Source organism: Pseudoliparis swirei, chromosome 12 (genome assembly GCF_029220125.1).
Source record: "Pseudoliparis swirei isolate HS2019 ecotype Mariana Trench chromosome 12, NWPU_hadal_v1, whole genome shotgun sequence".
Lineage (NCBI taxonomy): Eukaryota > Metazoa > Chordata > Actinopteri > Perciformes > Liparidae > Pseudoliparis > Pseudoliparis swirei.
Genome location: NC_079399.1, coordinates 21,249,475 through 21,263,915, shown reverse-complemented (window position 1 = coordinate 21,263,915; position 14,441 = coordinate 21,249,475). Strand labels below are relative to the sequence as shown.

The window sequence follows — 14,441 nt, the reverse complement described above, 5'->3', positions numbered from 1 at the left end:
CCACACACCTACTACATTGATATAACTTTAATACAATTAAACAAGAGAGGAATATACATAACTGTTAGTTTATTTATTTGCACAATCTCAAATGTCAAATAGCCTTAATCCAAACCAATCTGATTAGTAATATAAACCCTTTAAATGTAAATAAAGCAGTTAGGAGTTTCTCTATATGGTATTAATATGACATCAATATTATCCATGTAAAGATATATTGCATTAACGTCTGACTGCTCCTCCCTCTCTGTGCTTTGCTCATGTCTGTTCGTGCACGTGAGCGAGCCCAGAGCTCCAGGAGCTCACACCGTCAGCTCTGTCGGCGTCGTTAGCCGAGAGCCGCCCGCTCAGGCATCGCCCATGTTGAGAGCCACAAGGAGGCAACATGTTTCCTTTCTCAGTTTTGCATTGAGCGCCTTTTAAAGGTTTGAAACATGAAGGACAAGAAAGCGTCGCTGGGCAGCCGCTGCTGTTTGTGTTTCTTAAACTGTCTCTTCCAACACAAACAAGCCAGGAGGTCAGTACAAGTCGAAGCGTAGAGTGTAAATGTTCTGTCCTCCTCAGAAGCGCCAGAAGAAGAGCTGCCGCTCAGAGACACGGAGCTCCACCAATCAGAGCGACGGTACGGCAGCCTCTCCTCTTCCTCCTCTTCCTCTTCCTGTCGGCCTCCAGCCGCCCACACAAGTTGTTGTTCCGGTAGTCGGGCTGCGAAACAGAGGCTGGGCGGCTGTAACGGCAGAGGAGAGGCCTGCAGAGGCCTCTAGGCCTACAGGGGCCACAATACCTCAAGGCCTGAAGAGCCCACAAGGCCTCATGGCCTGCAGAGGCCACAAGGCCTACAGGGACCACAGGGCGTGCATGGGACACAGGGCCTACAGGGGCCACAAGGCCTGCAGGGGCCACACGGCCTGCAGGGGCCACAAGGTGTGCAGGGGCCACAAGGCCTGCAGGGGCCACAAGGTGTGCAGGGGCCACAGGGCCTGCGGGGGCTTTCTCAGTATTTCTCAATATTCACTCAGAGTGAGATGGTTTGGAGGAAGAATTATTGATTAGATTATTGATTATAAATAGAACTCATCTGCAGTAAATTGACGGCGACTCATTTCAAAGTGAAAACGCAGCTCAGGTCCACGACATCATTCTGAAAGAATGGGCAACTTTTATTGAATTTGCTCAAACAAAAACAAGATGTTAGCGTGTAAGAAAAGAGGAGTTAACACGAGGACAGTCTGGTACAATGCAGCCGATATATACGTCTGGCACCCCTCCGCGTGACTCGGCGCCTCGCACACCGTTGCATTCTGGGTAAGTGTTTCCTCAGCGTGGAGCAGGGCGGTCGCTCTCTGACGGGCGTCTCGAGGGCTTGATTGTACTTCTGAGCGGTTAGAAAAGCAACCTCACAAATAAACGGAAATAAACCACATTTATGTAAAAAAAACACACAAAAAACAACAACAGGTGTTTTCTAAGTGGGGAACGGGACCGAGTTCATTCAGATTCTCCCTTTAAATAAACGGGACCAACAGAAAGAGGAAAGAAAACTAAGAAACAACTGCATGTGATCATAACGACGGGCCCCTGGATATTATTACTCGTCATCTTTATATGTTCGACATATTAAATGCAACTTGGGAACAAGGCACAGGCCACGCAGCTCCCCGGACAGACGGGCTTCACCTCCAGGTCGAGAGCAAAGAGGCGTCGGGCGTCTTCTCTTGTTCCATCGGATCTCACCAAAAAACTCAAATGGTAACGAAAACACGATGAAACGAAGAAAAGAAAAAGGCGATTGAGCGGAGAAGGAGACGAGTGGAGTCCTTCGGCGACGGAGCCGCCTGCTGTCGGTTGATTTGCCCGGTGGGGTTTTGATGGCTGGGCGTTTTCCATTTAGACAAACAATAAAAATCAAAAAGTGCCTATTGCAAGTCTCCTGACCTTGAAATCAGAACTACTGAAGGTGAGCGCTGGATTCATTTGATTGACAGGTGACCTCGGAGGCATTTAGACGTCGACCCCGCGACCCTCCGCTCTCAGGTTGATTGTACGTTTCTTTCTCCCGTGGTAAACAAACTGGGCGCCGAGCTGAACGAGATGCGAGTGGGTCTGAGGAGCGATGCCCCCCCCCCCCATCTGGGGGAAGGACTTTGAACGCATGTCGCCGGGGAGCACTAAAAATATTAAAATGGCATCATCACCTCCTTACGTCCATTTTAAGTCGTCCCGTTCACCTTTCATAAACTTTAGAAATGCAGTCAAATAATAATTAATAATAATAAAAGGACTTAAAAAATCTGTCATGGTATACTTGGATTTTTTTTACTCTATATATATATATATATATATATATATATACATACAGACACACACATATATATATATATATTTATTTATATATAAACGTGATTTATAAACGGTGTTATATCCCATGAAATCATGTCTGACAGTGTATAGATCTGATATTCTAGTCGTGTCCGCCCAATATCTGCAGGAACATCGTCCAACGCGGGGCCACAAATAAAAACTAAAAAGTAATAACGGGACAGACGAGTTATTGTGAGAGTAATGTCGGGGGCAGGTGGGCCTTTAAAAAGAGATGCTACACTTATTGCTTGTAAGAAAACTGGCGCAACTTTCGTGGCAGACCCGTCGCCCGCGTGAAGGGAAAGGGCCGAGGCGGCACATGCAGACGCAGTACCTAAATGTGACCACCGGGGGGAGAAGAAGTCGCTTCTTCTCGCAGAAGGAGCTCGCTGGAGGCTACAGGGAGACGGAGCGCGGCCGCTGGCGGGTACGATTCCTACGAGATGGACAAGAGAGCATCCCGTTGCAAGAAGGCGGGGCTATTGAGCTACATGACGCGTGGCCGACCATCTACACCGGAACAGACGTGGTTGATAAGATGCTTTTATTTTATTTTTTCTTCTTTTTAAAATGTTTTCTTCTAAATAACTTTTTTGTCTTCTCTTCTTTTGTACATATTCAGGTTAAAATAGTATTTGAGGAAGACAAGCTTTACAGTGTCCTGCAGTGGTGGACTTCACCAGAGACTGTCGGTCCCCCATACGCACTCATTCACACGCACGCACTCGCACACGAGTGGCATTATGGGAAAAAAAGACCTTCCTTTTTTTTCTTTTCTAGTCCCTTGCTGTCTTCCAAACTCTGTTAATAAAACGTGCCTTTTTGATAGTAGATCACAAGAGTTGGTATTCTGAGCATCAACGTTCACTTATGCGCCGATGGGTTAATACAGTATCATCGAAGAGTTCAGTATTGTGTGTGTGTGTGTGTGTGTGGGTTGCTTTCTATTATAGGACAAATAAATCATCTTTGCATAAAAGACATTTGCTTCTCTTTCAGACACTGTCCTTCAAGAAGCGATGCCCTCAGAGGGAGGAGGATGAGAAGGAGGAAGAGGAGAAGAGGGCGGGGCTTCCTGACCACAACCCAGTCCGTTGTTGTTCCCGTCCGACGCTTCCCCGATTAACGTCCTCGCTCTCTCTCTCTCCTTTTTTGTTTTTGTATTGTTAGATATTTCTTTCCGCTGTGGTCGTCCGTCGGGTCGCTGTGGAGGGGGTGTGGTTTGAGTCCTCTACGCCGTGCTGGACTTTCCAAGCTCCTCCCTGATTGCTGGGGACACAAATAGAGTGACGTGAGAAGTCGAAGGTACCAAAACACAAATGCCATGTAACACCTGTTAAGTCTTTAACACGACGGTGAATGATACTTCCTGTTGTAATTCTTAGTTCTGCTCAGCCTCCGGTTCTACAGAGTGAAGTGCATTGAGACGTGCATTCTCACTGCTGACCATGAGGGGGTGACTCCAGAAATAAGCCAGAACGTATGGAAGTGTGTGTGTGAAAGGGGAGCATGGGTTTCCATGGTAACTACCATCGATGAGCTCTTCTTTTAGCTTCGACAGCTCCTTCCTCATCTCGTCCAGGATGTCCTGAAACGAGAAAGAAGCACAAACAACGTCACCGTCCGACCCCAAGAGGAGAACAGAGAGACTCGTCTCTCCACCTCCCCTGGGCACACCGAGGACCTGGCGGGACCTGTCAGGACCTGTCGGGACCTGTAGAGACCTGTCAGGACCTGTCAGGACCTGTAGGGACCTGTTGGGACCTGTCGGGACCTGTAGAGACCTGTCGGGACCTATTGGGACCTGTCAGGACCTGTAGGGACCTGTCGGGACTTATTGGGACCTATTGGGACCTGTCAGGACCTGTAGAGACCTGTCGGGAGCTATTGGGACCTATTGGGACCTGTCAGGACCTGTAGGGACCTGTCGGGACTTATTGGGACCTATTGGGACCTGTCAGGACCTGTAGAGACCTGTCGGGACCTATTGGGACCTATTGGGACCTGTCAGGACCTGTAGGGACCTGTCGGGACCTGTAGAGACCTGTCGGGACCTATCGGGACCTATTGGGACCTGTCAGGTCCTGTCGGGACCTGTAGAGACCTGTCGGGACCTATTGGGACCTGTCGGGACCTGTAGAGACCTGTCGGGACCTGTCGTGTTTTCTGATTTATGGAATGACTTTAATACGCTGAGCTTAATGAAACCATCATTCTGGACCGGGAGATGAGATACGGCCTCATTTGCATATTGAAGACGTCGGAAGCACAAGCCCCGCCCCTCAATGCCGCCACGCACCTGTTTCAACCGGTCGTAGTCCACGGCTTCTGTCGGCACGCCGTTGGCGCTGAGGGCGGCAGAGGGCGCGGTGGAGGACTTAGGTCTGAGGAGAGAGGAGGAGACGGAAGAGGGACTCAGCGGAGGAGACGAGGAAATAGGAGACGAGAGCGCCGCGAACACGTCTGCACATTTCTGAGTGACGGAGGACAAACGGAGTGAAGCCGGATGAATGTGACTCTGCCAATGCAGAGAAATGGGATAAACAACAACAACAACAACAACCCTGAAAATCAACCTCTCTCTCTCTCTCTCTCTCTCTCTCTCTCTCTCTGTGGGTACCTGGGATTGGCCACAGTCTCTCTTCACAAGCAGCTAGATCTCTTAAGGAAACAATAAAATCCAAAAAGGAGCCGAGAGGAGGAAGTCTTGTTTCCTCTGAGAGCGAAGGAACTTAGAAAGAGCTGAGAGGGAGTTTTCTGTAATGGCCCCAAACTTTCACAACAACAACAACAACAACAACAACCATGGATCATATGTAGTTATTTTTAATGAGCTGGAATCACACACACATACACACACACACAAACACTCACAGACAGACACAGACACACACACACATACACACACACACACACACACACACACACACACACACACACTCTCACAGACACATACTCACACACACTCACAGACAGACACACACATACACACACACTCTCACAGACACATACTCACACACACTCACAGACAGACACACACACACTAACAAACACACAAACACACACACACAGACACACACACACACAGACACAGACACAAACAGACACCCACACAGACATATACACACACTCTCTCACACACAGACACAAACACACACATACACACTTACAAACACGCACAGACTTACAAACACACACTCTCATACACAGACACACACTTACAAACACCCCCACACACACAGACCCCCACACACACACTTACACACACACACACTACAAACACCACACACATAGACCCCCCACACACACACTCAGGGCCGTATCTGTGGGCGCCTGCTGGAGGCTTCTGGCCCTCCAGTGATAACACTGAGTGTCCTCTGCACTGGGCGGGCTCACGTCTTCATGTGTGTGTGTGTGTGTGTGTGTGTGTGTGTGATAGGGGTGTACAGGAGGTGACGCACACATTTTAACTTCCCTGTTGTAAAGAAGTAAAGAAAGAAAGTGCAGCAGGCGGCGGAGCAGGCCAACACACTTTAGATCTGAGGTCACGCTGCACCAATCAGCACCGAGCTGTCGCCCGCGGGAGGGCAGGTCTCGGACGAAGGACACGCGATGCAACAACGGGATTAAAGCACTCACGTTAGCATTAGCATGATGCACGTTTAGTAGCATCGCCGCTAACCATTCACATGACGACTGAAGCGTTTTAGGATAAACAATGGTATCTATTAAAGCACTAGCGTTAGCTTTAGCATGATGCACATTTATTAGCATCTCCGCTAGCCATTTACAAGAATAATGAAGCGTTTTAGGATAAACACCGGTATATATTAAAGCACTAGCGTTAGCTTTAGCATGATGCACGTTTAGTAGCATCGCCGCTAACCATTCACATGACGACTGAAGCGTTTTAAGATAAACAACGGTATATATTAAAGCACTAGCGTTAGCTTTAGCATGATGCACGTTTAGTAGCATCGCCGCTAGCCATTCACATGCGTGAAGTGTTTGCGGAGAACTAATGTACTTTGAGTGCAATAATACAGAATAAATACCGTACCTCCCGATAACCGGAGACTTGCTGCCGTTCATGGTGCTTGTTCGCTCCCACGGCTTTCTGGGCATGTCTGGAGGAAAAAGAAACGAGAACACGGGACTTACACAAACACCAAACTCCGAGTCCAGCCGGTCAGCGACGTGGATCACAACAACCCCCGAGGGGAAATGAGAACCGGTTTGCGGGAACTCGGACGCTCGTCGTTGTGAGGACGCATATTAAATCTGTCCCCCGCCCAGAGGGTCGACCCCCTCTACGCTCACCTGGCGTGCTACAGGCGGACACTTTCGGGGTCGTGCTGCTCTCGCCCTCCTCCTGTTGGGCAGACAGACGGGGTTCAAAGGTCAAACATGACATCAGGGTGGAGAGGAGGGAGTGAAGGCCTCTTCTGTCTGTGTGACGCTAACACACAGCTAGCGCTTAGCTTTCATTTAAACCTAAAGCATCAGGGCGAAACGCTCCTGCATGTTTAAATACAGGATGAAGGTAATAAGTAATAAAGTGGTAATAAATGTCCGTAATAACATCATTTTTTAAAATTTCTACAGTTGTGACTACAGCTGATGGATTCACTCAGCAAGTGTAAAAAGTTTTGACTATTTAAATTTTAACCAGACATTCGAAATATGCATTGTGAAAATAAGGAAGAAAATCCCCGAGGCGTCGAATCACAGACTCGGTCCAGAATTTAATCAAACCGATGTAACTCGACGCCTCTGGCATGTGTTTCACGTTAAAAGAGGTTGAGGGTTTCATTGAAGAGCAGCGAAGGGGGAAACGACTGGGATCCCTGAGCCAATGAAAACAGACACGCGACGAAAATGTGATCAAAGAATAAAAGGCCAGGTTTTCTGTCCTGGAATGCAGACTCTCACAGCGCGGAGGGATTGTGGCCTCTAGGAATGTCGTGAAGGCGGCACGCGCCGTAAAGCCGGGACGCACCGAGAGATCCTTTGTGCAGGGTTCTTACACACGTTGACTGATGGATTTCCAGGACTTTTCCAGGACTTTTCCAAGACTTTAAACCAAATTTCCATGACCAAACAGAAATCTCGGTATAAACATAAAAAATTTAGAAAATTGAGCGTATTGAGAGCGTATGTTTTGAGCGTCTTTCTTTAAAAAACATTAATTATTTCAAACTCCATGAACTCAAACTCAAATGAACTTGTGATTATAACAAATTTCCATGACTTTTCCAGGCCTGAAAATTACCATTTTAAAATGTCATGACTTTTCCAGGTTTTCCATGACCGTACGAACCCTGTTTGTGTGTGTGTGTGTGTGTGTGTGTGTGTGCCGTCCTGCATTGAGCGGCGAGTACAGGTGTTCGTGAGCCGTGACCGTCTCCGATGGCGCTTACCGATCTCTGGTCGGGTTCAGGTGACGAGCCCTTATCTGCGATTCTTCTCCTGGAAGATAAGAAGCGAGGAGGAATAACGTGGAATAATAAGTCTGGTGAAGCTTCTTCAGTTCATCTGTGACAGGTAAAGGTGCCGAGCTCCATATCCAGAGCACGGCGTCAGTGATTGGTTGCGTGACTCTACCTCCTGGCCAGTAGGGCGCTCATCTCTTCCATGAGCCCTCCTCCTCCAGGCGCAGGGCCGTTGCCTCTGGTTTCAGATTTGGCCCCCGAGGCCCCCAACATGGCCGCCGCCAACGCCGCCCCTGCATCGTCACTCTGAAGGGAAACAAGCCACACCCCCCCGTGAGATACGAACGCGATCCGGCTCTCTGCGATCGAGAATATTGAACACACCGTCGGTCTGTTCGTCTCACGTCAGAAAAGCTCTCGTTACTTCTAGATGTGTGTGTTTTGTTGTTTTTACACACATGCAGACGCTCTGAGAGGTGACAGATGGTGTGTGTGATCATGTGTGAACACGGTGTGTGTGTGCATGCATGTGTCAGTGACGGTGACTCAGTGTGATTATGTATGAAGATAGTGTGTGTGTGTGTTTCTGATGATAAAGGACATGTAGATGAATAGGAACATGTAAGAGTGTGTGTAACCTTCACGATGTGTAATGACGAGTTGTCGCCGATCAATCAGCCAATCGGGCGCTCTCACCTTTGGCACTTTGCGCAGCTTGGCCCCGGCCAGGGCGGCGGCCAGGCCCGAGAAGGGGTGGTCCTCGGCGGGGGAGAACAGTCCGGCGGGAAGCGGGGGCGCCGGGGGAGGGAGCGGGTGACCGGGAGGAGGCGGCGGACCTGGAGGAGGAGGTGGTGGGGGGGGGGTGCCGCCCAGAGTCAGCGTGGGGGGCAGCGGGGAGGCGGCGGCGGGGAGGGTGGCCGGTCGTCGGGGTGGCGGCCGGGGAGGTCACAGTGGAGCCGGGTGGCAAGGGGGGAGGCGGGGGAGGGGCGAGGACGGTCAACCCCGGGGACTGCGCCACTTCTGTTGGGGAATGGGGGGGGGGGGACACACAATTAAATTCAAACTATCACCTTTTTTTCGGGGGGGGGACAAGCATAAAATGTTTTGAACTGAAACCAAAATAAAGGGAGAGTCATCTTAAAGGGACAGTCAACCCCAAAGTCATGAAGACGCATGTTCCAGATGGCTTTGGCGTGAGCCGGTCTCCGGTCCTCAGACCTGTGAGAGGAAATAGTCCCTCTGTGTGGGTCACATGCAGCGGCCGGTTGACATGCGATGAATCACTCAAGGATGGTGGACATGATGTTCTTTTTGAATGAACATGGAACACACGTTACCATGACAGCATGCCACACCAACACGCCTCATGAGTGGGACGTTTGTATGTTTAAGAGTTCAAACCGGCTGTGGAAAATGGTTATTAAGTGGTTATTATATATATAACTAGAACGGGCACTCGGTAGAGCGCATACCTTCGCATATCACAAGATTGGGCATTGAATTATGAACATGTTGGCATTAGTTGCATGCCAATTGGATACAAATTTACCGCGCTATGGTAAAAATAAGATTTTGACCTTTTCATGACCTTGACCTTGACCTTTGACCCGATCGATTCCAAAATGGAATCAAATGGTCTCCGGATAATAACCAATCATCCCACCAAATTGCATGCGATTCGGTTTAATACTTTTTGACTTATTACCTTCCGCATTTTCAATGCGAAGGTAATAAAAAAAAGAACAACAGTAAATATCCGTGTGTCGATGACCCGAACCGGAGGAAGGTCAAACATTCCAGAAGCGATCAGCACGGAGTCAGCGGAACACATCATGGATGATTCATGCGTCGCCAACCCGGCGATGTATCATCCGAGGCGTGAACACTGTGTCCCGGTGTCGTCGTGACGAGGGACAATAATGTCGTCGCGTCGCGGACCGCGATCAATGCGCCACGATGGATCGTTGAACATGCTGAACTGTGATCGATAACAACATCGGTTTGATGATCGCAGAGGTCAAAGGTCACTAGAACACCTCCCCGGGCCAGAGGCAAATGGAGGAACCGGTTTTTCAGCGTCTGTATTTATTTTCTGGCACCGGATCCTGAATCCTACAGAGACGGACGATTTAAAAAACAGAAGGACTTAAAAATCTACATTTGAGTAAATCTGTTTATAGGATATTCAATATTAATACTTGACTTCTCTCTTTACATGGATTTTATGAAGGCACTCAAATAAATAAATGAATAATAAAATAAATAAGCGTCTTTGTGTTCTAGAAAAGCGTTGTAGAAATCTAAATTATTATTATTATTATTATGAAATAGTCTATGACTATGATATACGAGTTAATCCCCTGGTTTATGGCGTCTCGTTTCTTTTTGATTTGTGACGTTTGAATATTAAAATGTGCTTTGACATTTAAAAGGAGGCACAGGGAGTGATCCACTGGAGGCTCGACCCGGACCCGACATCCTGAGACCCGCTGACCGGAGCGGCGCCCGATGGTCAGACAGACGTGAGAGACAGACGTCACACACATGCACGTGATGAGGGAAATGAGCGGTGACGCCGACTTCTACGCAACAGGAAGTCCAGAGGTCACAGGTCACAGGTCACAGGACCCCCCCCCCCCCCTGATATCGGCCTGTACTACGGGACTCACTGGGCCAGCTCAGGAGCAAGGCTACGGCCCCCACGGTGTCCAGGAGCCCCGCTGTCAGTGTGTGAGCAAGGCAGCGTGGGAGAGACAAGGGGGAGAGAGTCAGAGAGAGAGAGGGGGGAGAGTCAGAGAGAGAGAGAGAGAGAGAGAGAGAGAGAGAGAGGGGGGAGAGAGTCAGAGAGAGGGGGCGGGAGAGAGAGAGAGAGAGAGAGAGGGGGGGGAGAGTCAGAGAGAGAGAGAGAGAGAGAGAGAGAGAGAGAGAGGAGGAGAGTCAGAGAGAGAGAGAGAGAGAGAGAGAGAGGAGAGAGTCAGAGAGAGAGAGGGAGAGAGAGAGAGGAGAGTCAGAGAGAGAGAGAGAGAGAGAGAGAGGGGGAGAGAGAGAGAGAGAGAGGGAGAGAGAGAGAGAGAGAGAGAGAGAGGGGAGAGAGAGAGAGGGAGGGAGAGTCAGAGAGAGAGAGAGAGAGAGAGGGGGGGGGATAGTCAGAGAGAGAGAGGGGGGAGAGAGTCAGAGAGAGAGAGAGAGAGAGAGAGAGAGAGAGAGGGAGAGTCAGAGAGAGAGAGAGAGAGAGAGAGAGAGAGAGGGGGAGAGTCAGAGAGAGGGGGGAGAGAGTCAGAGAGAGAGAGAGGGGAGAGAGTCAGAGAGAGAGAGGGAGAGAGAGAGAGGGAGAGAGTCAGAGAGAGAGAGAGGGGAGAGAGTCAGAGAGAGAGAGAGAGAGAGAGAGGGGGGGAGAGAGTCAGAGAGAGAGAGAGGGGGGAGAGAGTCAGAGAGAGAGAGAGAGAGGGACAGAGAGAGAGAGAGAGGGAGAGAGAGAGAGAGAGGAGAGACAGAGAGAGAGAGAGAGAGGAGAGAGAGAGAGAGGGAGAGGGAGAGAGAGAGAGCGCGAGAGAGAGAGGGAGGGGGAGAGAGAGAGAGAGGGGGAGAGAGAGAGAGAGAGAGGGGAGATTTTTTTTTTGATTTTTGAAAAACACTTTATTTACATTTTTTCCATCACAACGTTTTTCTACAAATAAAGTGTTTTAAAAATCAGGTTATTTAAAATAAAAGCAAACAAACAAAACATTAAAAACATTAAAAAAGAAAACATGTTTTACCGAATAAAAAGTGGTGCAAACTCCAGCTCCTCCTCTACCACAGAACAAACAATATCTTTAAAACACCAGCGTTGTTTAAAAGCATCCAGGTCTCCAATGTGCTTGTAAAACCTGAACTCCAGCCAGAGTCTGGCTCTGATGTTACAGAGCCACACTGCCTTGGCCTCCTGCCCCTCTCTGTTTTCCACCCGGGACTTCCTAGTTAAATAAATTGCCATTTTTGCTTCACAGGATAAAAAATTTAGGAGCTGCCACTTTTCTTTTCTGTTTTCTTGTAGGCAGCTCCCATGATAAAGACCTTCTCTGTAAAACCACATTAAAAAGACTAAAGACCACTGTTAAAAGAGCGAAGAAACTCAAAAGTCTCTTACACTCGTTAAAAACATGGTAAATAGTCTCCCGGAGGTCACAGAAGGGGCACTGGCTCAGGACAGCGGGATTGATTACCGAAATAAAAGCGTTGGACGCGACAGCACCGTGTAAAATCCGCCACTGGAGGTCAGCGGTCCTTTTCTTTAGGGGAGGCTTGTATAGGACCCCCACTGCGGGCCAGGGCCTCCATGCCCAAGTCTCTCTGACCACACAGTGGGCGGTCTGTTGCACAGTCTGGACCTGTTGATGCTCTTCACGAGGTTAAAATACAAAGTCTTCTTGTCTGCTTTGTTCAGTGTGCAGTTTTCTGGGTGGCTCGTTCTTAGCAGGGGCGGTGAGTCCCCTAGCCCGGGCTGAGGGAGATGTCTGGGAAGGGTCTGCAGGGTCCGGCTCTGCTCTCTGCTGGCTGTAGTCGTTGAGGAGGCTCCTCTCCAACCCGGTCAGCCTCTGCCTCCACAGCTCCAGGAGCCTCCTCGCCACCCGGTCGGAATGCATCCCCAGCAGGGAGCCCAGGGCCGGGGGGTCGCTCAGCGTCGGCCCCACTGCATCCACCAACTGCTGCAGGAAAGGGTCTTTGTTCGCAGCAGCGCCGTTAGTCCAGGGTGACGCTGCTGCTAATGTCCAGTCGCATTATAAATTAATGGTTCTCTCAACAACCAGAACAGAGAGTCAGACTGTGGGCACCTTTCGTGCTTAAAAGGGCCCACGACTTAAAACACCCTGATAAAAGGAGGCAGCCCACTTAGTTTTAAAATGCTGGAGTCTATTAAAACAGAGCAGTATCCAGCCCCAGGTTGTCAGCACGTCTGAGGATGCAGCTGGCCACGTCTCGCCACACTAAAACCCCGGACTCGTTAAAACTTCTGAACAAACTGTAATCTAAAAGTGGCCGTCCGGCTGGCCAGGTGGACGAGGCCCTGTCCCCCTCCTCTCTGGCTAAAACAGCACCCCTGTGGCACCCAGTGTAGACCCTCCCAAAAGAAATCCACCATCTTCTTTTGTATGTTAGCTAAGAAGCCAGAGGGAGGGTCTAACACGGTCAACCTGTGCCACAGTTGGGATGCAATAAGATTGTTTAAAACCAGTACTCTACCCTTAAAAGACATCTGGGGGAGCAGCCACTTCCATTTGGAAAGTTTCCCCTCTATCTTCTCTGTGACGCCCTCCCAGTTCTTCTGGACCATGCTCGGTTTCCCCAGGTATATTCCTAAATATTTAAAACCGTCCTTTTTCCATATGAGCTTTTGTGGAAGAACCGGGAGGCCGCCACGCCACTCCCCCACAGCGAGGGCTTCGCTTTTCTTCCAGTTCACCCTCGCTGATGATGCCGTGCTAAAATCATGTACTATTTGATTTAAAAGGTTTACATCATTTTGATTCTTGATTAAAACAACAACGTCGTCGGCATATGCCGATAAAATCATTCCTTTACTAAAACCAGGTAAAACCAAACCATGTAGGCTAGGCGTATTTTAATGAGGAGGGCTCGAGGAGAGTGCGTAGAGCATCCCGGACAGTGCACAGCCCTGCCGTTTACTCACTCTAAAAGGAGCACACAGCCTGCCGTTTATCTTCAGCACACTCTCAACATTACTGTACAACACCTTGATCTTAGCTATGAAACCAGCGCTGAACCCAAACTTCCCCAGAACTTTCCAGAGGAAGCCGTGTTCAACGCGGTCAAAAGCCTTTTCCTGATCTAGAGAAATCAGACCAGTATCCATACCCAACGAGCTGGAGACCTCCAAAACGTCCCGAATGAGGTGGGCGTTGTCCACCATGGACCTGCCGGGCACACAGTAGGTCTGGTCCCGATGGAGGACCTGCTCCATAGCTCCCCTCAGCCTGGAGGCCAGGACCCTGGACAGAAGCTTATAATCCACACACAGCAGAGACACAGGCGCCAGTTACCGATGTCCTGCGGGTTTCCTTTGGCAGTAGCGTCAGCACTGCCCTCCGGCAGGACATCGGCATGGAACCAGAGGCCAGACTCTCATTGAAGACGTCTAGGATGTCCCCTCCGAGGACATCCCAGTATTTTTGTAAAATTCAGCGGGAGGCCGTCGATTCGGGCGCGCCTCCTGCATTCCTGCAGGGCAGCTTTCAGCTCTTGGGGGGTTATGGGTCTGTCGAGCTCCTCATTAGTCTCCTCGGAGACCTGAGGCAGCTCCCCACAGAGCCCCTCCGTCGACTCTCCCTCCTCCCTATACTCAGTGGCATAAAGGGAGGAGTAAAACCCCACCGCTCGCTTCCGGATCTGGCTTGGCTCCACAACCGACTGCCCTGCGTCCGTCAGCAGTGAGTGGATCACTCGCCTGCCCACTCCTCTTCTCCAGGCCGAAGAAGAAGCTAGAGGAGTGTCCATCTCCGCGATGGTCTGGAATCGGGACCTGACCAGTGCGCCTTGCACTTTTACTTCGAACAGGTCGGCGAGAGCCGCCTTTTTATTTTTGAGGACTTCAATATGTCCTCGATCTCCTGTGGACTCGCTTAAACTTTCTAGGTCCACTATCTCAGT

At 49.7% G+C, this 14,441-nt stretch overlaps 1 protein-coding gene across 1 annotated transcript in view; it reads right to left on the bottom strand.

Annotated features, from left to right (window-relative positions):
- Positions 1 to 49: 49 nt before the first annotated feature.
- The window catches only part of enah (ENAH actin regulator), a 93,740-nt gene continuing 79,348 nt past the window's right edge, over positions 50 to 14,441 (bottom strand). The window contains 9 exon segments of the mRNA XM_056427857.1: positions 50 to 3,630; positions 3,892 to 3,949; positions 4,661 to 4,745; positions 6,422 to 6,488; positions 6,682 to 6,733; positions 7,782 to 7,830; positions 7,966 to 8,099; positions 8,490 to 8,699; positions 8,701 to 8,813. Of these exon segments, the coding sequence (XP_056283832.1) occupies positions 3,593 to 3,630; positions 3,892 to 3,949; positions 4,661 to 4,745; positions 6,422 to 6,488; positions 6,682 to 6,733; positions 7,782 to 7,830; positions 7,966 to 8,099; positions 8,490 to 8,699; positions 8,701 to 8,813 (806 nt within the window). The 3' untranslated portion in view covers positions 50 to 3,592.